Consider the following 26,832-nt stretch of genomic DNA (forward strand, 5'->3'; position numbering starts at 1 on the left):
TCCCGAAAATCCCGGGATTCTTGTCAAGTAATCCCGAGATTTTCTGGACTAGTAATATGTACTGATGGCAATAATAGAAACTCCTTTTCTTGACCAGTATTGGCTATATTTCGTTTTTTTTTAATAATTAATATTTTTTTATAAATGTCTAGCTCATTATACATATAACACCGCGCGATATTAAATTTTAAACACAAATATCAATATATTCGCGAATCCATGGCCCAAAAATAGTAAAATTGCATTTTTAGTTTTTCACTCTGACGTCAGTAATTTAAAAATGATTTTGAAAATTCAGAGAAATGTGCTTTGAGAACAAGTATTGGTATAAAATTATTGAGGAAATCTTGTAGAATTTAAACAGATTAATTCAAGTTTCTGGTGTAGAAGGGCTGGTAAATATTGAAAGTTTCATTTTAAAATTGTATCCTTGAAATTTCGTAATATGTTTCGTAATATGTTTTCGTAGTATGTTTTTGAAAAAAATATATGCTAAGGGCTTATATAAACTCGATAACATCCTCGAGTTTCGTTCTTCTTACTTTGTCAGCTTAAAAATTACCTATGTATTCGTCCTTGTGAATCCAAAAAATTTAAATTTTTGAACTCTAAAGAAATTCCCTATTGCATTTGTTACCCATATTTTTATTCTACACTGCATTGAATTTGTTTAACAATTTTTGGAATTAATCATATCTTTGAAATTACAAAGTCCTTCAAAATAAATCCAGAGAGAAAAAATAAAAACGACTCTTTAAACAAAAAAATAGGTTTCAAACCCATTTATTTATTATTTATTTCATGGTAGAAGAGCTTCTCAAACAATATAGAAGCAATTTTTTCTATTTAATGCATATCTAAATCCCGGGACTAATCCCGGGATCTCGGGATTGGGACAACGCCATCCCGAAAATCCCACGATCGGAAAAAGCCGAAAAATTAACATCCCTACTGCATATTCATGAATTCAGATTAAAAGTTCAAAATCTTTATGGAAATTTGTTGCATTTTTCTCGAGTTGGTTTTAAAATTGAAAGTTTGAATTAACTTTATGGCTTTGTTTTTATGGCCTTATAACAATTATATTCAACAATTCTTATTGAGCTCGAGGCCGTTTTTTAATTAAAACTTATTGTGGAAAAGCAACAATAATTTGAAAAAATGGTAAAAGTGATAGCTATTTCGGAAATCACCACATTTCCTCATCAGACTTCTTTCAGCAGGATTCGAACCGACGATCACCACTGACTCCGCCAGTTGGCTATGCACTGTGCTAAGTTCGCCTTGTTAATTCTTGTGGCTTATTTCCACTTTTTCACTTGTTAAGCCAACTACAATCAAATGCAGCTATTCCGCTGTAATTCACTTGATCACGTGGTTGTTGGTTTTTGTTAATACTTCTTGTTGCTTGATTGTAGTTGGCTTAACAAGTGAAATAGTGGAAATAAGCAACAAGAATTAACAAGGCGAACTTAGCACAGTCCGTAGGCAACTGGCTGAGTCAGTGGGATCGTCGGTTCGAATCCTACTGAAAGAAGTTTGATGAGGAAATGTGGTGATTTCCGAAAAAGCTATCACTTCTACAATTTCTTCAAATTACTGTTGCTTTTCCACAATAAGTTTTAATTAAAAAACGGCCTCGAGCTCAATAAAAATGGTTGAATACTTCATGGCTTTGGTTAAAGCATGAAAAATATTTTTACCAAAAATAACAAAAAAAAATAACTTGAAAAACATTGCAGATTTTAAAAAAAATCATCATGCACTCTGTTTTGAACTCCAGTGTAACTTTGTTTTGTTCAAATGATATTGAATTTTTATTTATGAACGTTTTTGTTGTTCCATTGGCGAAAAAAGGATTTCTTTGTTGAATAAATTTAGTTTTATTTTTCCCCCGAAAAATACCCCTTTTGATTTCTGAGCTGTACCTTAAACCCCGCAATTTGTTCTTATCTGTACCCCTTTCGGCATTTTAGGTTAGGCTTTCCTTTTAGAGCCAAAGTAAATAACACTATGCAAAGAGCAAGAGTAAACAAAAATTGATGCCAACCAATTTTTGCTCATCTGTTCACTTTTTAATTTAAAAAACTGCTCCTTTTTTGACAGCGAATATTTATTGTAAGGAGATATGAAGAAAATTTTGATTTCACGCTTAGTTAAATCGAATATGTTAATACATATTACAAAGACGTTACGGCCACATAAATTTTATATGGGACATATAAAGGTACTCTTTTTTTTGTATGCAAATACCTACGTTCATGGGCAAACATTTTTGCTTAGGCTTATACAAACATACATATAAGTACGTATGTATGTATGCAGACAAGTATGCATTTATGTACATCTGTCTTGCATTGATCTGCGCCTGGCTTAAAGCCTCATGAAAAGCTCAAATTTCAGTTCTTCCGAAATGTGCAAAAAATCGTATGTATATATTTATTTATATATCTCCGTATATTTACGTAAATAGTATTTGTAAGTACATACATACATAAGTATGCATTTCTTATTGCTTTAAATTATTTCCTTTTGTTCCTTTTCCAGTTTCGCAATATTTTGCGGTCGATAAAATATTTACCCGTAACTCGATCCACCGATCAAATGTGTCCTCAACTGCATCAATATAAATTTATTTGTTTGATATATGAATACAGAAATATGTATGTATGTAGGTAGAAATGTGCATTAGGGTGGGTCGAAAATCCGATTTTTTTTAATTTTTTATTGGTAATAGAAAAATATTGTTCATGCTCTAAGGAAGAAGATGAAAATTTTTGGTCAAAATCTTAGGCTCGCCCGATTTAATCAAAGTTCAAAGTGTTAAAAAAAAATTTTTTATAACAATTTTCGCTAAATTAGTGGTCAACCATCATAAAACTGCATTTTCAGTTTTTCTTTCTGACGTCAGGATTTTTTAAAGTACATACTTAGAAATTTTTAATTTATTAATCATAAAATCAAAATTTTTTTTCAATTCAGTGCGATTTAGAATAACAACATGGGTATTTTTTGATGCATAAGAATGAATAAGTATTGAAAATGTCCTTTTGAAAATTTATCCTTGAATGTATATACTTGAAAATTTATATTTGCAAAAAAAAAATATGTTAGGGACTAATGTACGCGCGGCCACAAATTCGGCTTTCGTCCGTCTAACTTTATTATTTTCTTTTATATTTTCTTATTTATAATCGTACTTTTATTTTACAATTCACCGCATTTTTAAAGAATTTTTTTAAATCAATCATAGATTTGAAATTTCGAAGTCCTTTAAAAAAAATCAGAGAGAAAAAAACTAAAGTCTCAGCTTTAATATATTTGACCCATAGTTTTTTGAGTGTATTGATTGTTTCGTGTGTCTTGGAGATAGTAATTTTTTAATTATTTTTCACCCATAAATATTTTGTACATGGACGAAATACCGCCGTTGTAACAAAAATCGCAATTATTTCCGAAATATAGGCACATTTCTGAAGTAAATTAATTTTCCTACAAAATGATCAACTTATCTATAGTTTTTCACACACAAATATTTTATTAATATAAACAATCTGGAATTTGTTTGATTAAAATTGCAATCATCTTCGAAATAATTAGTGCTGCATAATTTTGTATGTAGACCTTTTTTGTAGAGAAATCAAAAATTTGCCATCAAGGTAAGTTAAGAAACAATTTTTATTTTTTTTATTTTGAACTTTGATTGACTTGCGCAAGCATAAGATATTGAACGAAAATTTTCATATTTTGCACATATATTGTTAAGAGCATAATGCACCATATTTTTGCTATTAGCAACAAAAAAAGAAATATCGGATTTTCAGCCCGCCCTAATGTACATCCATACGTAGATTTTTGCTTGAGCGACCATGTGCATAGCAGTACCCGTATGTCTTATGTGGCCTCTCGTTTTCATTTCATTAACTTTGCCCATGTTTGCGCGACTTTACCAAAATCTTTGAATCGCTATCCAAGCTCATGTTGTGAGTTGAGTTTAATCTGAAAAGGGCAAACCTTCATGGCACTAATCTCATTTTCCTTTGATTCACAAATCATGCAAACTTAAACGAATTTTTCGTGCAAATAATTTCTATAAAACAGACATAAGTATGAACATGTGTATGCACATGTAGGTAAGTAAAAAAGCTTGGCTTATTTTTTTTTTTTGTTTTTTATAATTCAAAAAGTGTCATTTTAGAAGAAAGAATTTGGAATTGCTTTCGCGCTTAATTAATATCTTAGCTGCGTTAAAATTTCAATCAAAATTTTGGCATACATTTTTGTTCAATAGTGTTTGTTTTGTTTTTGTTGTTCGGCTTAACACTTCTCTGCATTGAAATCGCATGCAAATTCCGAAAATCGGCTCAATCAAAGTGAATGAATGTGGCTTTTCGTAAATGTGTCATGTTCTTATTAGTTGGTTTTGAATGTTGTTGACATTCTGCCGGCAGTTTGCCGTTGTTAATGTTGATGTTGTCACAATGACTGCCAGCACAGCTGGATTTTAAGTTTTGTTATAATCATTCGCATCCTCGTTTGTGGCGCTCTTTTTTTATTGTTATTACCGATTGTGAGGCATATTTACATATATATACTTATGTATGTATACTTGAATCAACGAATAAAATGCAGTATAATAAGATGTATCCTAAGATGACACGATAACTCAAAAGGAGTGCTAGCCCTGCTGGCCCAAATACATTCAGCACCAAAATAAAGGCGTCTGCACATAGTACTTATGTAGATTCATTTCTGACTAAAACAGCTTCGACTATATGGGAAAGATTTCTACATCCAATCAACCCTGGGCAGAGATGAAAGTTGATTACCTTCAGATAGCTCTTCATCCTCAAGCAAAAGTAGGACTTTTATCCTTAACATAGACTTAACATATGCATGAGTGAACTCAGTCAAGTCTGACTGGTGGTGGTTATTGGTAGGCTCTGTTAGATTAGGTTCTACATAAACCAGCTGTCTGCATATATCCAGAAACCGCTAGATGTCACTCTTACACCAAAAAGGCTTTTGTGTTGCCGTTTAAGGCAAGGTCACCATGGCCAACCATCTAATGAAAGCCAAGTACTTAGAAGTTCTAGGAGGGACAACAAATGTCTTCAGTGGTGTCGAAGGACTTCTGAAAGAAACAGGTAACAACTATTGCCGTTTTGATTGATTAAGAAATAATTTCCTCAGATTTCTTGCAGAAGCAAATTGGACTCTGGACACCAACAAAACATTTGGTCAGAAGTTTTCTCCAAATTTCTACTTGGAGAAGGTTTTGTATGATCTCAGGAGTTTCAGATATCCACCAGTTTTCTACTTGAACAAGATTTCCACTACCACAACTAACAATTAGCATTATTTCGAGCACTTCCACCTCTGAATGTTGGGATGCTAACCGAATTACAAACTTACAGATTAGTGATAATCGAAAAGAAACTCAACGTGTTCATCTATGAGAGACTTCAGTGCTGGGAGTTAAAGTTCTTATCCTATTCGGAATCCTTAACTCGCGAAAAATCATGTCGGTGGGGCATTTTCATTTCATTATGGTACCATTAGCTGCTTCGGGCATCTTAGAAATTTAAGTCCGGTGAGCTATGGGGAAGAATAAGAAAGATATGGTATGGTGAGATTTAGCCACTACGCAAGATATAAACTTTTCCTCCGATTTATTGCAGTAAACGTAGTAGTTATTTATATAAAGCTCAGTTTTACACCAAGGGCTGCTGAACGAGTTGACGTCTTCCTACACTAAAACTAATGGGCAGGTCACAATGTGTTACAGAAAACTTTTCACTTAGGCTTGGCCGAAATTACCGTTCCACAAACGCTCAATTCTCTCGTGTGTTATAATTCATGCTATAAAACAATATACAAGCCTTCAGAATCCTGGGGATCGTACTTGGCAGTGACAAATTTGAGCTTAAAGCCCTCTCAAGCATTAACATTACTTATCGAGCTGTTCTCAAGGAAGGCCTCAAAGAGTTGGTGCTTAAGCAAATTAACCCCGCGAAGTCAAATCGGGGGAGGTGACATCCGGATCTGCCATGACCTGGTCGATGATCAATTAATACAGCCGCGTTTCAATCTCGTCTTAAAGTGTCACCCACAGATCTTTGGACTCGTTGTAGGCACGCCACGGTCTTGATGTGGTAACCGTACCTGCCGATTAGTGGACGGAAGTCATTCGCTTTTCGGAAGCTATTTCAATTTTTTCCTTGGCCTGTTTCGCTTACTTGCATCTTTCTTTTAAATGCCCTGGCATTGCCGGTTCTGAGCCACGATCGACTGAATGCGAATTTCGTTTTCTGCTCCCGTCCACAGTTGTGATTGGAGATAAATGCTGATGGACGGGTCTATTATTCCCGCCATCCTGTTTTTGTTCAAAGTTCTCGCAAAACGGGGAAAATGCCCTCTTCTGGCAATGCGACCCGCGTGGAGGGCGCAGAATGGGACTTTATTTCTTGGACGCACCAGGGGGAGCTGGCATAGTTGGGCAAGGATAAAAGCTTTGCATTCGTTTTTGCTTCCTCAGGGATATATGCGCCTTGCTTAGCGGAGGAAGCGCTGCATACTCGGCTTCAACATCAACTTACAACATTAGCAAAACAATAATGGCGGGGCCATTGTGCGACTATGCAAATTAATAGTTTCGGAAAATGTACCATGTCACACAAGCAGACAGCCGAGGCACTCAATCGAAGCTTGCAAGATATCCGCGGCAGCCGTTTGCTGACGGGTGAGGTAGTCCTATTGCTCGCGGGCGATTTTCGGCAGATGCTACGTGTCATCAAGTGTGTCACTGCGGCAGGGAGATAAGGATATACATCAATGCTCCGAAATTGTGTACAAAGGTGGAAATATTGAACCTCACAACCAATATCCAGTGATAGAGTCCGGGCTCTTTGCTCAAGAACTCCTTGAGATCGGTGAGGACCGCATGGCAAACTGCCTGGTGAGGCACATGTCTGTTGATACAGTAATGGCAAATGATGATGCAACAATATATCCTATAGAGTTTCTAAACTCTTAAGAATTGTCAGAGGTGCCGTCCCACAAACTGCAATTAAAGGTTGGGGTGCCAGTCATATTGATTGCAATTTCCATTAAAACTTGCCATCGCGAAAACAATTAAAAAGCCATGGATAAGATAAACACTTAAAGTTGCAGGAATACATCTGGGCATTCCATGTTTCTCGCACGGACAACTACGTTGGCTTCTCACGTGTATCGAGAGCTACAAATATACTTACCCTACATGCCCCAGACAATAACTCCCGAAACGTTGTTTACGAAATGTATAGCAGTAGATGTCATCAATTTGAATTGCTAAACTTTTTTTAATAAAAGTTGTTATATTTATGTAGTGAAATGATTTGTTTCCTTCTTTGTTATATTACATTACATCACGCGGGCGAAGCTGCGGGCAAAAGCTAGTTTAAAATATAAATAAATATCGACCAGCATATTTTCACATAAATGCTACATAAAATGTAGCAGAAAATTTTTCAAATCGTCGTGAGCTAACCAAGTTTATATTCAGCTAAATATCGATTACAAGTGCTTACACATATACAAATGTACATTAGGGTGGTACAAATTTTCACATCAGATTTCCTAAGCCACAACCCCTACGTCGATGTGTGGCCAGACTACCCTATGACGACGTCTTAACCGACTTCAATCGAGACAAAAATTTATATGAGATATCCTCGACTTTAGTAGTATCAGTCTTGGGCATTAAATGAAAAAACATAACTTAAATTTGTTGAGTCCTTAGAGGCATCTGGCTTTTGACCGCTTTGCGACTCGCCTTAATCGTCTCCGATGGGGACCAACATTTATGTGTGATATCTATGACAGTGGTGTTACTGATTGAAAGGGTGATACTGAAAAAAATCGTTCATTTTATTTTTTTAACGACCACCCTAATGTACATATCTAGTTGTTTTTTATGAGTACTAAACCGCCATATACTACGATTTGCGGCCCTGTGATTCCAAACGCAACTTTTTTTCACCTGATGCTTAGTATTCTACACCCGCACATTCACACTTGCTCTTCTGTTTTTGCTTCGTAATGGATGGGGATTTCGCATCTTCGACAACGATAGCACAAGCGCGCTTGCAACGACCTTCACTCGCCAATTTATTCAGTTTTTCATAAATTACATCTATTCGTTCGGATATATAGTTTTTCAGCTGCAGCATTTGACATTTGTTCACCTTGGCATCGAGTATGTCTTGTATTTCGTTCAAAGCTTTCATGAAACTTGCATGCAATCTATCGAATTCGATGTGGCACCGTCCAAGCTCAAGTTCCACTTTATCGATGAGGCCGAAGGCATTAAAATTGTTGTCCAACCGATGTTTTAATGAAAAAATTTCTGACTCAAGTGTGGTTAACTTGTCTTCAATAGCAAAATGTGCCTTAACGATCGGATGACACATGCGTAGCAATATATTCTTGAGAAAGGACGATTGTCGCAAAGCGTCGCAGGCAACTTTTACATCTGGATCGAGTGTGCTACAAAGATCCTCACACAGTTCATAGTGTTCCTCTTCGTCGAAGCGACATGGCTCCAGAGATTCAACTTTGCTCAAATAGCGACGAACGCTCAGCAAATGTTCTTTCAAATTTTCATCTGCCACTTCGAGTCGTTTTTCCAATTCCTCCAAGTTATCGAATCTTTCCATAATTGTATCGAACTTTTGCTCAGTGAAACTAATTGGCGATATTTTGGCTATTTGTAAGAGTTCAGCCATTTGTTTGGCCTCATAGCCACTAATCGATACTTTCTCGTTTTGACAATTCAACTTCTTTAATACAAGATTGAGTAAGCTATGCAATACTATGGTATTCACGTTAGTCAAACATTCGCCACCAAGTGCAATGTTTGCCAATTGTTGCAATGTAAAATGGCCTTCTGGAAGCGGAACCATCCTTGTTTTTGATTTGTGTGTGAATTACTGAAAAAAATATTTACAGCAGAAATGTTTTTGATTATAAAGAAACTTGATTGAAATTTAGATATTCAAAGAGGACAGTGAAAGGGGCTTTTAAAAAGCTCAGTCACCCCAAAAAACCAAACTGCGTCTTAAATTACGTTCAAATTGGCCCCATTTAATTTGTTAAATGAAAAAGAGCTTTTTGTAAAAACACATCGTCCACAATCATGATTCAATAATGAAAGGTTTTGTAAGAAAAACTTTCTCTCGCTCTAATTTTATCAATGACACTCCCACCATACTCCTAAAAACAAAAACAGTGATATTTCTTTTCCAAATATCTTTGCAAGTTTTAAGAACATTTTTAAATTGTTAGTAGTGAAATTTTTACTTTTTAAATTTGAAGAAATGTTTGTTCTTCATTCGCTGGCGCCAACAAGACAAAATGTGTGAGCATCGTTGGACTACAGAAATTCAATGTAGGCTAAAGAGACGAAATTCTCTTAAATGCCGAAATATATTTGTCGATATTCGTGGAGACCTCTTGATTCTGCCAAGTCGCTGTAAAGTAAAGCATGCAATGGTTTTGGTAAATGAGCCAACGAAGGTATTTAGGTATTGTCCTCCACAACACACTCCTGGTGTCTCCGAATGAGGCTTTGATGCAATATAATATTGCCAAACCGCATCCATAGGCCCAATCGTCACACGACAGCTCGGTTTAGTCAATGGCGCGATGTATGTAATTGCACACTTAAAAGGTTTACGCACGAGGCGAATGTTGGCTGGCGGGCGACCAACTTTGTTGAAAGCGATTACTTGAAAGTAGAATGCAAAGTTGAACAATGCAAACGCCTTTTTATGGCGAATATTTTTATATTTTTTTTATATTTTGATATTTTTAATCATTCAAATTTTTTTTTCGGGCAACCCGGCGAATGGTTAATATTCTGACAGTTGTATAGTCTCCCCAGAATATTGAAAGTGCGACATCAAAGAATTCGAATTACCATATTCGAAACAATCGAGCCATATCCGCGAAGGAAACGTAAGCTCCAAATTTTTTTATTTGCCGTTTTTTTTTTGTTTAATAAATACTGCATATTTTCCACAAACAAATAGCTTCTTCATATCCATCATCTGTCAAACAAATACAACAAAAAAAAAGCTGAAAGTGGACCATCCATTCTCGAGTTATGCGCCATCTGACGTACGCGAGTTTGGTATATACATAGAAATATTTATTTTCAATAACAATCGGGCTTGTTTAAATTAAATAATTAAATCAAATTCGTTTTTGTTTTAAAATACCACCATTCACTATTATCCACACCTTTTTATGGAATTTAGCTCCCATTTTAGGAAGTGTGATTGAATTCTTCCCCTTTTTCCCCTGCTTCCATAAACCATCCCTGTGGGTGGGAGTGCCAAATTTTAGAAAAAAGCTACTTACAAAACCTTTAATAATTGAATCATGGTCCACAATCATGATTTAATAATATAATCATGATAGTCGTATATGAAGCCATCAAAAATAAAAATATCAAACCTTTCAGTCATCACCTATTCACGTAGAAACATAAATGAGCGCATACATAATACAAAAAAGAAAACAGATTCTAGAAAACTAAAGAGCAGCACCATTTAGCAGCCCCTGGAAATGGCGCCTAAAGCACAATTCACATTAGAAGAGCTGACTAAAATTGCCTTGGGTGCGCCAGAGTTGACCACTACAAGTGTACATGTTCTGCACAGCCTAATCGATGTGATACTCAAAAAGCTTGGCTGCCAAGATGATACAGTCTCGATTTGCGGCGTAGAATCTGATTGCTTAGCAGAATTGTTAAATAAATCGAAGTCAACACCGATAACCTTTGACGACAAGCAGCTGATCGTAATTGCACCGAAATTGAAAGTTATTGCCAAGCTAGAGAAGTCCGTGGACAAAATAGAGGCCAAGCTCAATGAACACATAAAAGTCGCGAAAAAATTCAGTCATCTGCCACAAATAAAATTCAACATCAAGGACTGGGAACAATTCACAACACAGATGGAAAGTCAATGCATTCCATGTGAAAAGGAAAGAGAGATTACTTGCGCGCTAACTGGCGACATTGACTTTCTCATGAAGCTACAGCGGCGTTTAGCAGAGCCCATGGTTTTGAATCTATTTGAATTTGAGCAGGAGATCGCCGCGCTCAATGATGATATGAATGCGTTGATTGTAAATGCCGCAGCCAATTTGGATAAATTGGCCACGATTGAAGGCTGCCTGCTTGCGGTTGATAAGCTACGTTCGGAAATCGAAAAACATAATAACAGGTTTCTGCATACAATGGCGGAAGTGCAGGACATCTTAGACTCCAAACTAGATAAAGTACAAATCCAGGCACTGAAACAATACGTTATGCTCAGTTTGAACTACGTAGAAAGGCATATAAGAAATATACAAAATAAGGCGGACTGTCCAAAGACACCAGGCATTATCACCAGCGGTGTACGTTGTTTGTCGTGCGCCGATCGTCGAGTCTGCGTTGAGAAAGGTGTACATGTGACAGGTATTTTGCCAGATGCACATGCCTTCAAGCCCACACGCTTGCCGAGAGTATGCAAATGCACGAAAGAGCAGTCTCCTGTGATTTTGAATGCGAATATGGTGTCCAAAGTGATTAGGTTGCGGCATGCTGAAGCCGAATTGTTAACTGCTAATATTGTTTCAATAGCTGATTGTAAGGCTACGTGTCTTGAGAGTTTAGATGTCCTACAAGGCACCGATGGGTTAACATACCGCAAGGGTTAAACGCTGCGAAGATCAATTTTGGGAAGTAAATATTTTTTAAAAGTTGCGTACATATATTTCTTAAACATTTTTCTTATAATACAAACAAATTTTTGATTCTATATTTTTCAAAAATCTTGATCAACTAAAACAAAATTTGTTAATCTGCCTTTGCGTACCGGTTCCGAAGGTTTTCTGATACTGAAAAATATCGAAGTATCCCAAAAAAATTACGAAAAAGTATTCCTATGAGAATCAAAAAAAGGCGGAAAAATATGGTAGGATCTCGAAAAGTCCCGAAAGATCTTGAAAATAGTGCGAAAGCTTTAAAAAATTTAAACCGAATGCGAAATAATTTAATGTTTTATATTCCGAAAAAAATTGATTGGGGAAAATACCGGTTATTTTTGTATTAGAAAATAAAAGACAAATATAATCGGTTAAATAAATTAAATTCCTGCAAAGAGAGTACTGAAAGGTTTGAACTAGGGTGTCCTATTATTCGCCGTTTTCCGAAAACCGCTTCGCCAGTTTCAAATTAGGAAAAACTCAGATAAAACTGTTTTATTTTACATATTTTCTAAACAGTAATAAATAATTACTATAAATTGCAATGTGACATAAAAATAGGTGTAGCCGTAATTTAGAAATCACTAACGAAATTTTTTCCGAAGTATATTACAAGTAAAATTTAAAAAAAAAGTTAAAAATTCACACTTAAAGTTTCGTTTCCAGCTCACAAGGGTAATATTTTTCTTTATTTCTTCTGCCCGAAGACGTACATTGCCTTTGCTGTAAATTTGCTTGAGAGCTCGAGCTGAATTCTGTAACTATGAGTTTCCAAGTGTCCACAAATTAACACCAAGCTATAGAATTAGTAAAAATGGTCCATCTAATTCCATTTCCAATAAAATCAATATTTGAAGCTGCAGTGAAATTCTAGCAATTGCTACGCTAAATTTGTGTCGCCAAAATTCTATAAAAGAAAATCAATGGGCCTAAAAGCCGCTGGAGCTGTAGCCGCTACAACAACAACATAGATGATGCCTGTTATTAGGCGCACCTGCCATTCTCTTGCAGATTTTTGGCAATCAAAATTAGCGACAGCAAACGTTGGAATTCGGTTTCTGGTTTACTTGGTATTCACAAAATCAAGGTTTCAAAATCGTTTAAAACCGAGCCAATCACCCTAGTATCTATGAACGTATGAATGTGCATTAGGGTGCAACCCTCTTCATACAAAAAAAAAATCGATAATGCTTTTCCATGAGAATTATTAAGCTTATTCAGGCTTGTCATGAGTTTAATATTTACTTTTAACTTTTTGTTTCAATGTACTTACTATGGGTGCAAGAAAAATACTCAGGTGAACTTTTTTTCAGGCGAAACCCAGGATAAGACAGATTATATTTTAAGATTTTCACGAAAATATTTCTACAAAATGTTAACATTTGGGTGAGGTTGCCTGATTTGGAAATATCCCGGTCTTTGGCATGATATGGTCGGTAGGCAGCGCCTTTATGTTAAGTGGAAGTCGGCTCAGGATGGCACTGAGTCCGAATGAAATTTCTTCAGAACGCTAAAGCTAGAAATCCGCAGTAAAAAAATTCGGTGGACTAAAGAGGTCATTGCAAAGAATCTTCTTGATTTTGATTGTAACGAGCTAAAAGGACCGCTTTACCGCCGTCAGCTGTAATCCTGAGTAAAGCCACAGGCGGTGGAAGCACTTAAACAAGTTTTCAAAATTTTGAGGTCGAATTCTCATATTTCAGAGCAGTAAGGATGTGGTATTCAGACTTATCATAACTTTAATTTTCCCCGAACCGGTTGACTTTTCACTTTTGGTTTTCATGAATTTCTTTATGGGCGGAATAGAAACTTTCGGGTGAATTTTTTTTTCGGCCGAAACTCAGCATAAGGCATATTTATTCGATACAAATTTGGTTTTTCTGGCAACAATCATTTCAAATTATCAAAAAACTTATCTTCACTCAAAATATTAAAGTTGAAGCGCAGGAAATGGCACAAATCACAACCATTAATTTTGCTTAATATTACATCTGACTTCGAAAATGTTTGCATGTCAAAGCGTTGCCTCTTTCCCAGACAAAATGACCACAACGCATATTGAAGTGACTTTGGAACAAATGCTGCAAATGGCACTGGGAACCCCGAAAATTTCCAGTATTAATCTATCGATTCTGCATAGCCTGTTCGATATACTGCTGAAAAAACTCGACTGCCAATACGAAAAGGTGGAAATCGATAGGCGAGATGGCGCTTGCTTGCAATCCATTCTGCGCAAGAGCAGAATATCACCACTGCCCTTTAATGTAGAAAACGTCGGATTGATTTCGGAGAAGTTGAAAAAATTACGGCATTTGGAGGAACGCCATGATAATCTGGCCAAGCAGCTGGAAGAGCATATTGAGCACATACGTACTTGCAATGAAAAACATAATCAAACATATGCAAAGAAGAATTGGGAGCCATTTTGTGGAGCTTGCGAGAGCTTTTGCGACAAACCAGAACCTCAGAGCGAATTGCATTGTCTGCTTTTAAGAGACTACAACTTCATTAAAAAGAGCAAGCAAATCGTTGAAGAACCACTAATGGGACCAATTATTGATATGAGAAAACGTTTAAAGGCATTGCATGTCGAAGTGTTGGATTATAGCCGCCGCCTGGCGGAGAAGTGCGAGCGTTTGGCTTATATAGAGGTGCTGGTAAAAGAAATCGAAAAGCTAAGCAAACTTATTGTCATTGAAAAACACCTCTTTATGGAAGCTATGCAAGAGCTGCAGGATATGCTCGATGCGAAGATTTATAAAGTTGTTCTACCAGAATTGAAGAGGTACATACATACTGAGATCGAAAGAATTCAAAATATTTGCAAAACTCTAAAGAAAGAATCCGCATGCCTAAAGGCAACTGCCTTTGCGGGCAAAAGTAATTGTTGTCTCTCGTGCAAAGGCAAGCTGACATGCACACAACGACCTATCCTGATTGCGCCGGAAAGAAGTGTTAAAATTGAGGAAATCAAAAAGCGTAAAATCGCACAAACTTGCAGCCGTACAGGTCCATGTCTTTCGAAAGAAAAGCAGAAGAAATTACTGCAAGGTCTCGAGCGTATCGAGGAGGCAACCGAAGAAGCTAAACTTAGTAGAGAAATGAGCAAATCATGTCACTTGGTCGCCGATCACTTTAACGTTTTCGAGGGTACTAATGGCGTCTACTACCGCAAGGCTTAGCCTAGGTTGAAAAAATTATTTGTTGAAAAAAAGATTTCTATGTATTTGAACTCCTTACTTTTATGCAGTTTTAATAAATATATCTTCAGTTGGGAGAGTAATGCATGCGAGCAGATTCAGTATGCTTAGTTTTTAACCGACTTCGAAAAAGGAGGAGGTTATCAATTCCTCTAAATATTTTTTTGTACGCATGTTACCGCATAACTTTGGATCACGTTAACCAATTTCTATAATCTTTTTTTTTAAGGAAAGACGGGGTCCTAATTTCGATTAGAACCCATCATTAGACTAAATTAAAAATTACTTATAAAATAAACGATCACATTATTTTAGAGTTGATTTATTTAAGATACAATATAATTCCTTTTTTAATAGAAGAGGATATGTAGAAAGAAAAATGCCGGCAAGCCTGAGAGGATGCGCATGAACCGAGCGCGTCAATATTCTTACCAGATTAATATAAAACCATTTGAGCCACGCATGCCTAGCGCTACCAAAAATTTTACACTGAGAAAATAGTTTAGTTAAAACAACTAACTATTTTTATCTCAACAACAACTCAGATAGATCAGCAGCACAGCTGTCTAACTTTTTTTTTTGTGGTCAAAATGTCCACTTGTAAAATCAGTGTTCCTTATTAGTCGCATTCACCACTTCGTTACTCTTTTCCAGCCTATGGTTATTTTTAATGCTGCTGTAAGTTTTAGTTATACATAAATTTTTGTTGAAAACTGTTACAACTGTGATTAAAAGTTTGCATAACAACAAATCGGAGTGCGGTTGTAAACATAACCACGACAGCAGCTTTCATCATAAATGCAGATGTAGAAGGGATGCAACACAACCTGCAACAGAGCATAGTTGGTAGGTACTAGTTAGGTTAATAAGTACTTATGCATTCATACATACATAAATGTACCTATGCACATACATATATACGTCTGCATTAGTACGCAGGAAGTAAGGCTTAAACTGGTGGCGAACCACCAAGTAAAAGTTGTCAGTCGTTGTCTGCCAGTCGTTGACAGGCAACAACATCATCAACGTTCAAGAATGCAGAATATTGCAACAAATGGGAGGGAAAATGACACTCGACTGTGCAGTAAGTCCAGAATATATGTTTTAATGTCGCTGAAGTCTGTTATGTCACTGAAATGAGCTGGGTATGAGCACAAAAAAAAATAAAAAATAGAATAGGGGTAAGTCAAAATGCTATGCTATGGGGCCCGTGTGCTAAGATGAATTACATTGTGCGAACAATTCAACGCAGGGAAAAATAAGGCGAATGGTATAAAATAGTAAAGCAATGAGAGCCCAACTATTAAAGCTAGACAGCTGGGCAGGCCAAAAACATACAAAACCATAAGCACACATTTAGGAGCTGCATAGGAATGTACGAATGCAAGCATGTATGTAAACAGATAGAGATAATATGGTAGAATAAGTATATGTAGGTACAATAAATGATAATCACACGGTCTTACAAAATAAAAAAATTGAACAAACTTTTAAAATGATCTACCACAGGTGATAGATGTAGCCAATTAATTCACGAAAATGTTTTCAACATTTTTCTAACACTTTCAATTTCTTAACTTATTTTTAAAAAACTATTTCCGCATTACTTCCGGCACTAAATAATTTTTATTTCGGTTAATTTTCAACCAATTTTAAATTTGTATATGGTTTTAGAAAGAAGTATATTGGTACTACTTAAAGAGATAATAAGTTTTGTAAACACATTGTAAATTTGTGGAATAAATCTGAAATTTACACCAATTTCTATTAGTTTTTCCACTTCTACTACATTGCCAAAATTGTTTAAGAAAATAGTATTTTTTGTCATTACTTCCGAGTAAATTAAGGTTCCATTCACTAAATGGATAAAAAAATTTTGAAGGTATGCCATCTTTTATAGAGACTAATTCAAATTTTTCCATACGAATTATTGAAGCCTCAAAGTGAATCCAATTCAACTGATTCAAATTTTCTATGAAATTACATGAAAGTAATTTTGGAAGACATATTTAGATAATTCATATCTTCCAAAATTGTCCCTTGGTTTTTATAAATGATACCTATGTTTACTTGGAATCAAACATTCTTTGTGAAGTAATGACTAAAAGAGACTATTTACTTTTAAAATTTTGCCATAAAATGTTGTAGAAGTGTGTGAAGAATAAACATTCGTGTAAATTTTAGATATATTCGAAAAATTGTAAAATAAATATTTACAATGGCTGCGTTTCTTTATACATTCCGGATAATCCCATTTCACAGCCGGAATAAACAGAATGCTTTTGAGATATACGTCAACATATCATCAGGAACGTTCTTAAGAATAAATAAACAAAAAAGTCTATTCCAAACGTTCAGAATGAATAAAGAAATTCAGCCAATGTATTCACAAAACGTACGGTTTTTTAAGAATAAGTGTCCCCGGACTCTGGGTGGTATGAGCAACATTTTTTAAATGCTACAAGTGCTGAATTTACAAAAAGTTACTGTCTAACAGCACGACTTTTGCTGACTTATGAAATTTTGTTTCAGCGCATATAATCAAATTTATCTACGCGTGCTCCGTTAGCGACTGCGCTGCCGCCTTGCACATGCGCTCATATCAGCAATACAAAAATGACAAAAAACTTTAAAATTTTAGTCTTAATGTTTGAGTAAATAAACAAGTAAATCTATATTCGGAAGAATTTCTCTTACTCTACAAGCTCTTGCCGAAATACGATCTTTATGGCGAGATTTACTTAATTTCATTGTTAAAAAATGACAGCGACATTCACTCCAGTGAACTCACACAAAGTCTCGGCTTTCGCTGTTTTAAGCAGATCTAAACGCCACACAGTGCCGCGAAGGTGGACAAAAATACAAAAATCTACTGTCTTGAAACTTAGATGTTTTGATGTCAAGTTACAGCTAAATCTCCAACTAAGAGAAGTTCATAAGTTATTTTGTGATAAAAACAACTTTCAGCCTCACACACCCCCTCAAAGTACACCTATTTTCTACATACCATTTCATTTCGGCGATTCGCACATAAAAGTGGTCGCAGTTAAAAATTTGTTAAAAATACATTTTTATTCCTAGCAAGATCAACTTTTGCACTTTGATAAAGATATATGCGGCAAACCAAAAAATGTATGGTTCATGGAAAAAAAATTTATACAAATATTTTTTTTTTTATTAATAAATAAATATATGATTAAACATACCAAAATCCGAAAATTGGTAAACTTTGGAGACAAAAACAAAAAAACATCTTGAAAGTTCGTGAAATTTTTTTTTTGGTTATGGTAGTTTGGACCTTCTACTAACAGAAACAATCGAAATCTCTTCCAACTTTTTCCAATATTTGAAAATTTTCAATTTTGAAAAAGTGACTAAATGCCTTTTTTTGGTATTATTTTAGCTGATCTATATTTACAATACTTTTTCTGAATGCCCTAAGATCTAAATTTTTGGTTCGCTTTTCAAAAATAAGGTGTTGAATTAAAGCTAAAAGTGCAAAAAAAAAAAATTAAGAGGTACAGGGTGCTTTGAAATGAAAAAAATTATCAGCTAATTAAAATACTTAAATATGCATCACGGTATGGGAGCCAAAAACAAAGGTATACGAAGATTTACATATATATATATATACATATATATATATATATATAGAGCAATGACACCAGTTTACAAATAATATGTTAACCAATTCGGGTAAGGAAATAAATGCAATCGAGACACCTTACAGCGCCCAATGATTAGACGAAAGGCGAACAAAAAGAAAATAAAAATAAATAACATACCTATTACTCTTCATCTGCATAAAGAGTACTATTTTGCTTAAGCAGCAAACAAAAACAGCTTGCGAAAATGATAGTACAAATGTATGCACATCAGGGAGGTCCAATTTTTTTAAATATTTTTTTTTTTGATTGAGTCTTTTTATAATTTTGTTCACCTAACTAATTACATTACCTGTGCAAAAATTTCAACGTTTTACTACTAGTGGAAAATGTTGCTCAACGCGAGTTTAAAATTTCATGAATTTTTCTCTGGTGCTAAGAGTCCTCTCTTGTGGAAAACAAATAAAAACCCAAGAGTTTAGTGTTTTGTTGAACGAAACAAGAGAGTTATACCTTAGAAATTATGGTTGGTATAACATGCCAAGTTCAGTGCATAAAGTTTTAGTACATGGATGTGATGTAATTAAATACTTTGATTTACCAATAGGTAATGATTTTAAAGCTATGTTTTCATTTATTTTCTTAATCTGTATTTCCACCTATTTTATCAGGTTCATTATCAGAAGAAGCCTTAGAATGTTCACACAAAAACATAAGAAAATATCGGCTTAATCATTCTCGAAAAACTGGAAGAGTACAAAGCAATACGGATTTAATGACTCGTTTGATATTATCGTCAGATCCATTAGTTGCATTTAAAAGAAATATAAAACAGAGAAACAAATATTTAAAGGGTTCTGATCTCAGCTTTAATAAATACATTGTTGAAAGTGACGAAGCAGACAAAAGCATGGAATCATTTGAATCAGTGATCACTTCCTCCTCTTCTGAGGACACTGAAACTGAGTGATTATAACAACTAGTTCGGTTTTTATTAACATATTATATGTTATTACCATATAACAGTTATTATTACTTACTTACTTAACAGTGATTATGCTTTATTTTAAATGAAATCAAAAGAATTTTTTTTTCTAAAGGTTAACATGTAAGGAAAACCGACTTAATTTTTCAAATTACCATAATTTATTCACTTAGGAAGTAAAGTTTAGACGAATTTTGACTATTAAGACTATTTTTCTGAACACTTAGCAACAATGATATGCCATATTTCATTTTTAAATAATCATGTGCAAAAACTCGGTGTTTTTTTAATGGGTACCCGTTACAAAAAAACCGATTACTTTCTTAAAATTAGAGTAATATAGACACTTCAGATGTAAAGTTTCAATAAATTCTGACGACTCCTTCCGGTTTTCGTAAACACCACAATCAGCAATGATTATGCCTCATTTGTCTTTCATATAGTAATGTAAAAAAAAATCTTTTTTTTTTAATGGGTACCCGGTACCGAAAAATCGATTTCAGTTTTGAAATAAGCATGGCTTAGTCCTTTTAGGTGTAAAGTTTCAACAAGTTCTGAATACTATTTCGGTTTTTATAAACATATGTCTACGATGATTATGAGTTATATTACCTTTTTATAAAATTGTAAAAAAAAAATTTTTTTAATTAAATGGTAACAGATGCTGAAAAACGTTTTTTTTTTCTTAAATTGCGGTGATATAGTCTTTTCAGGTGTAAAGTTTCAGCCCATTCTGATGCCTCCTTCCACTTATATCAACACATGTCCACAATGACTATTTTCATATAAAAATGCAAGAAAAACTCGGTTTTCTCGAAATAAGTAACCGGTACAGAAAAACCGATTTCATTTTTGAAATTAGAGAGGCATAATACTTCTAGGTGTGAAGTTTCAGCCAATTCTGACCACTCCTTCTATTTTTGTCCATCATTTGTATGGAGTCGCGGCACTGTGCGCCATAATGAAAGCCGCTCTGTGTCTCATAGCTTCCGTTGCTACAGAACGGCCTATTCATAAATATTCTGACAGCCAATCTACTATTAAATCGGTAAAATATAACACAACCACGTCCACAGGAGTCATATAATGCAGTAAGAAGGTGATATGGTACCACGTGATAGGGGCAACAACGGGAACTGCATGGTGGAATGCTTTCTTCTGATCATATTCTGCATAGGAGTTGAGAGTGATTCACGCGTTTTTTCCAGACCGGTTTCCACCGTTTTTTTTTTACATCTTTTGAAAACTCTTTTGAAAACTTGTTTTTTCGAATATGGAGCAAACCGGATTTCTATCAATAAACGTTTTGAATTTTTCGAAGTTTTCAAGGCATTTTCCAGTTTAAAATTATATGCTATGTTACTTGGGGATAAACAGGATAACAGAGATTAAACGTTTTCTACGTGTTTGCCTAAGCTTCTCCTCCGATTCGTGTTCTGCTTCTTGATGTTGTGATAAAAATGGAAAGATCTACATTTTTACTTCACCTCAGAAGAAGTATTTTCAAAATCGGGAACCAGATTTATTCAAATTGCAATTTTTCGAAAAACTCGAAAACCGGTTTTGGACAAAAGTGAATAATCGAATACCCTAATGGTTACCAACGCTGGCCTCATTCAGCACGTACGAGAAATGTTCCTTCCGCGTTTTTTTCTTTTGAAGTAGAAGGTGAGCGCAGTTTTGGTCTAAATTCGAAAATTTTCAACATATAGCTCTTTTATGCCAAGGTCAATAATTGTACTGAGTTTGGTACAAATTGATAAAACGGTTACCGATATATACTTGCAGTGAACTAAATAAAAGCTGGGATGCGGCATTTTAGAAATTTGTGGCAATTGCCTTTAGTTTATTTAATTTTTATTATTTTTGTATGAAAGTTAAGCTGATTACATAGCAGACACGATATAAATCCAAATTTCAAACTTTCTGCGAAAATTATGGAAATTCGGCAAAGTTCCAGCAAGATTTCTATTTTCTAGATCAATATCCTTATACAAAATTTTGGTTTTCAGTTTTGTAGTCCATCAAATTGTAATACAACAAAGAGCAAATTTTAAGCATCTAGAACTCACCGCTGATTTTTGGCATTGTTTTTTTGACGTTGATGGAGCTCCGTTTTGTTTTTTTTTTTTTATAAAAAAATCGTCGAACATAAATTACCAAAAATCAATGGTTAGACCTACTAGAATAGCCAAAGCACTTTCATTTGACACCTCATTTTCGAAAATGGAACGAACGGTGCAGATTTGAAGACTTGGAGTAAAAATGCCTTCGGGTATTAAATTTATACTAGTGAACCCGCATGGCGTTAAAACGCCATAATTAGACTTAACTTTTTAAAAAGGTTAAATCTTATTTAAAAACATAAAAAACATATTCTGATGATTCATCTAAGCGATTTCTGTGTGATGAGAGGTCTCACGATGTCGGTTTTCAATTCATCAATTTTCAAATCCCTTCTAGAAAAATTATAACTTCAAGAAATAATACTTATTGCACATCTATGTCAACCGAAGTTCTTTAATTTGGCTTCCCATTTTGGAAATTCGAAATAACGAATCTGATGACCTTAAAAAAAATCGGTGGAAACCCTAATTAAAAATATTATCAGCTTAAAGTTTTCCAAAAACTCTATCCTTTGACATTAATATTTCAATATTTCATTTAACTTGTACATAACTAAAACAAATTAGACTTTTAAAATAGGTGGCAACCCCTTTACAATTTTTTCCAGCCCAAAATCTTTTTAAGTTGAATTTGATTTTTTAACGCGTGGCAACTCTCCTAAATACAGTTCAGAAATAATTTATTTTCAAACCCATTTGGATTCATACCCATCTTTTGACAATCCCTTTAACTTATTGAATAATTTTAGTTAAATTTTTTCAACAGGTGGCAAACCTCTTCTGACACCCTAAAAAATTCTAAATGTTCAATATTTCTTAACTCTCGTTCGATTGATACCCATATTTTAAAATTTCATGTACATAACTTTTGTATAATTAAACTAAGTTCGACTTTCAAAACAGGCGACAACCCTCTTCAAGATTATTTTCGAAAATCTCCTCAAATATCTTTCGCCTGACATAGTTATAAATATTTCAAGTAACTGATGAATTACGTTGAATTTAATTTTTTAAATTCGGGGCAACGCTCCTAAATATAGTTCAGAAAAAAGGACTTTAAACCCATTTGCATTGATAACCATGTTTTGAGAATTCATTTAGCTTATTAAATAATTCGAATTCAACGTCTGAAACTGGTGGCACCCCCCAAAACCCATCAAAAGTATTCTAAATTGTCAAACTGAAGGTTTCTTAAATTTCTTTCATTTCCTTCTTTCTGACACTGATTTTTAAAATTTCATATAACTTGGGTATAAAGTAATTTCATTAGACTTCTAAAATAGGTGGCAACACTTATTAAATTTTTTCAAAATACTGCCTGGCACGGAAAGGAGGCACGCCACTTTGACTCTTCATAACTCCCTTTCTATTGCAAGCACACACTTCTAACGCATTGCATTCGATTCTTCTCTCTAAATACTAAATATCAGCTTATTATAAACTCAAGAATGAGCAATTCAATTATTTCTGAATTATTTGCATATTTGGCTTGAAAATATGTACGGTTGTCCTTTTTGGATTTACTTAATCTACACAACATATGGAGCCTGATCTATGTTAATAAAGGAGCGAAAATTATGTGTCCGAATAAAAACTGTCGAGTCATGCGGCAGTTCGAACTAATTGAGATTCGCCCATATGGAAGGAAAAAGCTATGCGACGTGCCTCTTCTCTAATCTTTTTACCCACACTCGAGGAGACAATCATATATGTCGATACACTATCTTATCAAACTTGTTTACCGATCCCTCTCTAAGTAAAATTATCATTTAGGATTAGACAAATAATTTTTAGAAAACCAGTGCCATATTTACTGATTAAACTTCTCCCTCCTCGGAATAATTATATTTATTTCTTTTATGGTTTGTTAGTGCAACACAATTCCAGCATTGTTTGTTAGATTTCCTTTAACCAAAAATTATCCACTGTGAGCACTAACGGCACTTTTTGTAGTTAACTTAAGGTTACACACAAGAAATCTTTTGACGCCCTCTACTTCGACCCAACTGAAATGCTAGGGATGTCTTGTCGCACGTAATTTGCATAAATGCCACATCAGCAGAAACTCAGCGAACCGATAAGCGAGCATGCCAACGTCAAAACATTTCCATTTTTGACATTTTCTCTAACTTTTTGTGCAAAACCAAAATGTGTACTTCATTCATACCTTAATATATATAAGTAAGTAGATGCATACATGCATGCAAAAACGCAAAAGCAGTGAGCTACTATAGAAATCATATTTGTACGTCTTTTGTAGCACGTACATACATATGTATGTATGTGTTAATTTTTATATAAATATTTATATGGGTGTGTTTCTGGTTATACTATAATTTCACTTACTTACTTAATCGCTGAGTGAGTAAACAATTTTTCGTTGGCATACCACAGAGGGCACTCAACCTCCTTACAACACGTGGTTCATTAATGCATATTTGTCTAAGTATGTATGTAAGACATAAAGTATATGAGTTAGTATATGTATATATGAGTAATATATGCATGCGACGGATTGTATACATTGTATGAAAGCACTAACTTAAAACAAATGAAAGAGTATGGTATGTAAAAATGTGACTGATTTGTTCACATCTGCCGAGCAAATGCATAATAACTGAAATGACTGATTTCGTCACTCATACGTCTAGGAGGCTCATATTCACTCCGTCGACTTAATATACGAGCATCACTTTTAATATATTTCAGTGGTTGAATCGTTTTGAAATTTTTTTTCGCTTTGCTATTATAAAATTTGGCAAGTACTTTAATTTATATACATAAATGTTTAAACTTCACAAACGTATTTGATCTAAGCATGATACAAAAAAGAAGGTAGTTTCAATAAACAACTTTTGACGGATAATAAAATTTTTTGAAGTTTCATAAATTGTCAGTATTATCAACGGCCTTGCCACTTTGATAATATTAAAACAATACATCGGAGTATTTTCTTTCCCATATTTTTACCAATGTGAGAATATTTCAAATCAAAACTCACAATCAGTACTTGATGATTTTTTAATTACGTGGTTTGCCCCTCTTTTATTAAAAATATATAAAATGTAAACTGCTACATTGTAATTATTCTTTTTATTTTATAATAAAAACCATTAGAGCATTATGTTGTTATTTTTTTCATTTTCTTATTTTGATATACAATTTTCGTTTCTTTAATCTTGCGATTTAAAAATCGAATTCTAAAGAATGTTCTTCCCAAATAAAATCTTTTTATAATATTTTGGTCCAAATTTACTTTTAAATTTCTCATCAGATTTTGCAAAAATTTTGGCTTTGTGGTTAGCGAATCAAAATTAATTTCAACAAATTTTGAATTCAAAATTTCCAATGTATGCAAAAAACTTGAATTAGGCTTGTACAGACCGCCCTCCGATAAACAGTTAACATACGTATAATTTTGATCACTGAAGCCTAGTTTTGTCAACCCCATTTTCGAAATTATGTAGCCGGCAAAATTTTCAAGTCCATCATATTCCACATCTTTGAGTGGACTGATGAAATCTTCTGCTTCATGCTCTTCTGCGAGCTACTTAAAAAAATTAGAAATCAAATAAAAACGAAAGGGTAAGGAGTTTACCTCGAGTTCTTCTTCTGCGGATATTTCAATATCGTTAAGTGGTTTGAAAACATTTTCACTGAGCAACTCCTCTTCAAATTTTAACATTACTTCACTTGAAGACTCAACATTTGTTTCCGTGCTCAAAATATTTTCGTTTCGCCCTAATGAAGTTCATGCATACATTTTAGAATCTTTATGACAACAACAATAATTTCTTTAAGTGGCTAAAAAATTACCTAGAAGGTATGATCGAAATCTGTACTTGAATTCGACAGGTGACGGATTGTCATGCAGCCCTCCTTTCATATATGTTCAATAACTTCACTAAACTTCACTCATTTTCATACATTTTTGTTAACTTTTACAAAAAAAAAAAATATTATCTCTGGTGATCAGGTAGCATGAATTTTATGAAATGTCATAATTTTATTAAAAGTCAAATGGTTAGCAACAACAACGAATGTCATTAAATGGAACTACCTTCTTTTTTGTATCATGGATCTAAGTGTGGTTTGTACTGAATGTGAATTAGTACGAAAACTCACTTGTAATTTAAACATACGTCCTTATGCGTCAAAATCTTTATAGAAATGCTTTAAATAACAACCGAAAATGAATTCCAATAACATCTTCATGGTGGAATTATACAAGGTGTTGTACGTAGTGACAGCTCATGTCGACAGCTCCCTTACAAAAGGTTGTAATATGGAAGCACGAGAGAAACGGGAAGAAAAAAAGCCTGCTTTGCGAAGTAGTACGAAATTTGGTACTATTTTTCATATAAAATGTTGCATATAAATAGTTACAAACGGTATATTATGATAAGCTAAATTCGCGAAAGTAGTATATATAACGTAGTACTTATGCAATAAATGGTAATTTAGTTTATTAAACACAATGTCCTATAATTATAGTCAAACTTCCAAAACCAAAAAATTAGTGGTGACCCCGAGTCGTTACAACATGACGGAATCGACAAAAGGGCGAATCGACGGATGGGGAGAATATTTCATCGAACAAAATGCCAACTAAAGATGTGGAGCTTGCATCGCAATGCAAGCTGCGACCGTTCTGAACTGAGATGACAGACAAATGGTTTCTACAAATTGAGGCCACCTTTCAGTCGTACAAGACCACATCTTATGTCGGTAAATACAATCTGGTTTTCTCAGCAATTAGCAGCGATGCTTTAAAGGAAGCTGCGGATTTTTTAAAAACCTTACCAACTCAAGACCGATATATTAACCTCAAAAGTCAACTACTGTCACGTTTTACTGATTCAGCCGACCCACATAGGGTATTTGGCTGATTTAGGCATATTTTTATCGCTACAAACATCAAATATAGTTTTAGTTATCGAATAAAACATTCACTATAACTACCCTGTTACTAATAGAAAATTCAATCGTAGTGAAATCTTATTTATTGTCAGTATTATTGTGGCTTATTAACATTTGTTTCACACACAAGACGGAATTGCAGCGGATGGGAGCACCGACCAAAATAACTACAAATCCTTGGGGAGAACTCTAAACCG

At 34.4% G+C, this 26,832-nt stretch overlaps 3 protein-coding genes across 3 annotated transcripts; 2 read left to right on the forward strand and 1 right to left on the reverse strand.

Annotated features, from left to right (window-relative positions):
* Positions 1–8,030: 8,030 nt before the first annotated feature.
* LOC118747192 lies at positions 8,031–8,945 on the reverse strand. The gene has a single exon (XM_036481180.1). It carries the CDS (start codon positions 8,943–8,945, stop codon positions 8,031–8,033), a length of 915 nt encoding a protein of 304 aa, XP_036337073.1.
* A 1,666-nt stretch (positions 8,946–10,611) lies between these two features.
* On the forward strand, positions 10,612–11,751 carry LOC118746945. Its single transcript, XM_036480938.1, has one exon. The coding sequence runs from the start codon at positions 10,612–10,614 to the stop codon at positions 11,749–11,751; it is 1,140 nt and encodes a 379-aa protein (XP_036336831.1).
* A 2,090-nt stretch (positions 11,752–13,841) lies between these two features.
* LOC118747238 lies at positions 13,842–14,981 on the forward strand. The gene has a single exon (XM_036481224.1). The coding sequence runs from the start codon at positions 13,842–13,844 to the stop codon at positions 14,979–14,981; it is 1,140 nt and encodes a 379-aa protein (XP_036337117.1).
* The last annotated feature ends 11,851 nt before the right edge of the window (positions 14,982–26,832 follow it).

Source organism: Rhagoletis pomonella, unplaced genomic scaffold (assembly GCF_013731165.1).
Source record: "Rhagoletis pomonella isolate Grant_MI unplaced genomic scaffold, Rhpom_1.0 Rhpom_scaffold_00011, whole genome shotgun sequence".
NCBI lineage: Eukaryota > Metazoa > Arthropoda > Insecta > Diptera > Tephritidae > Rhagoletis > Rhagoletis pomonella.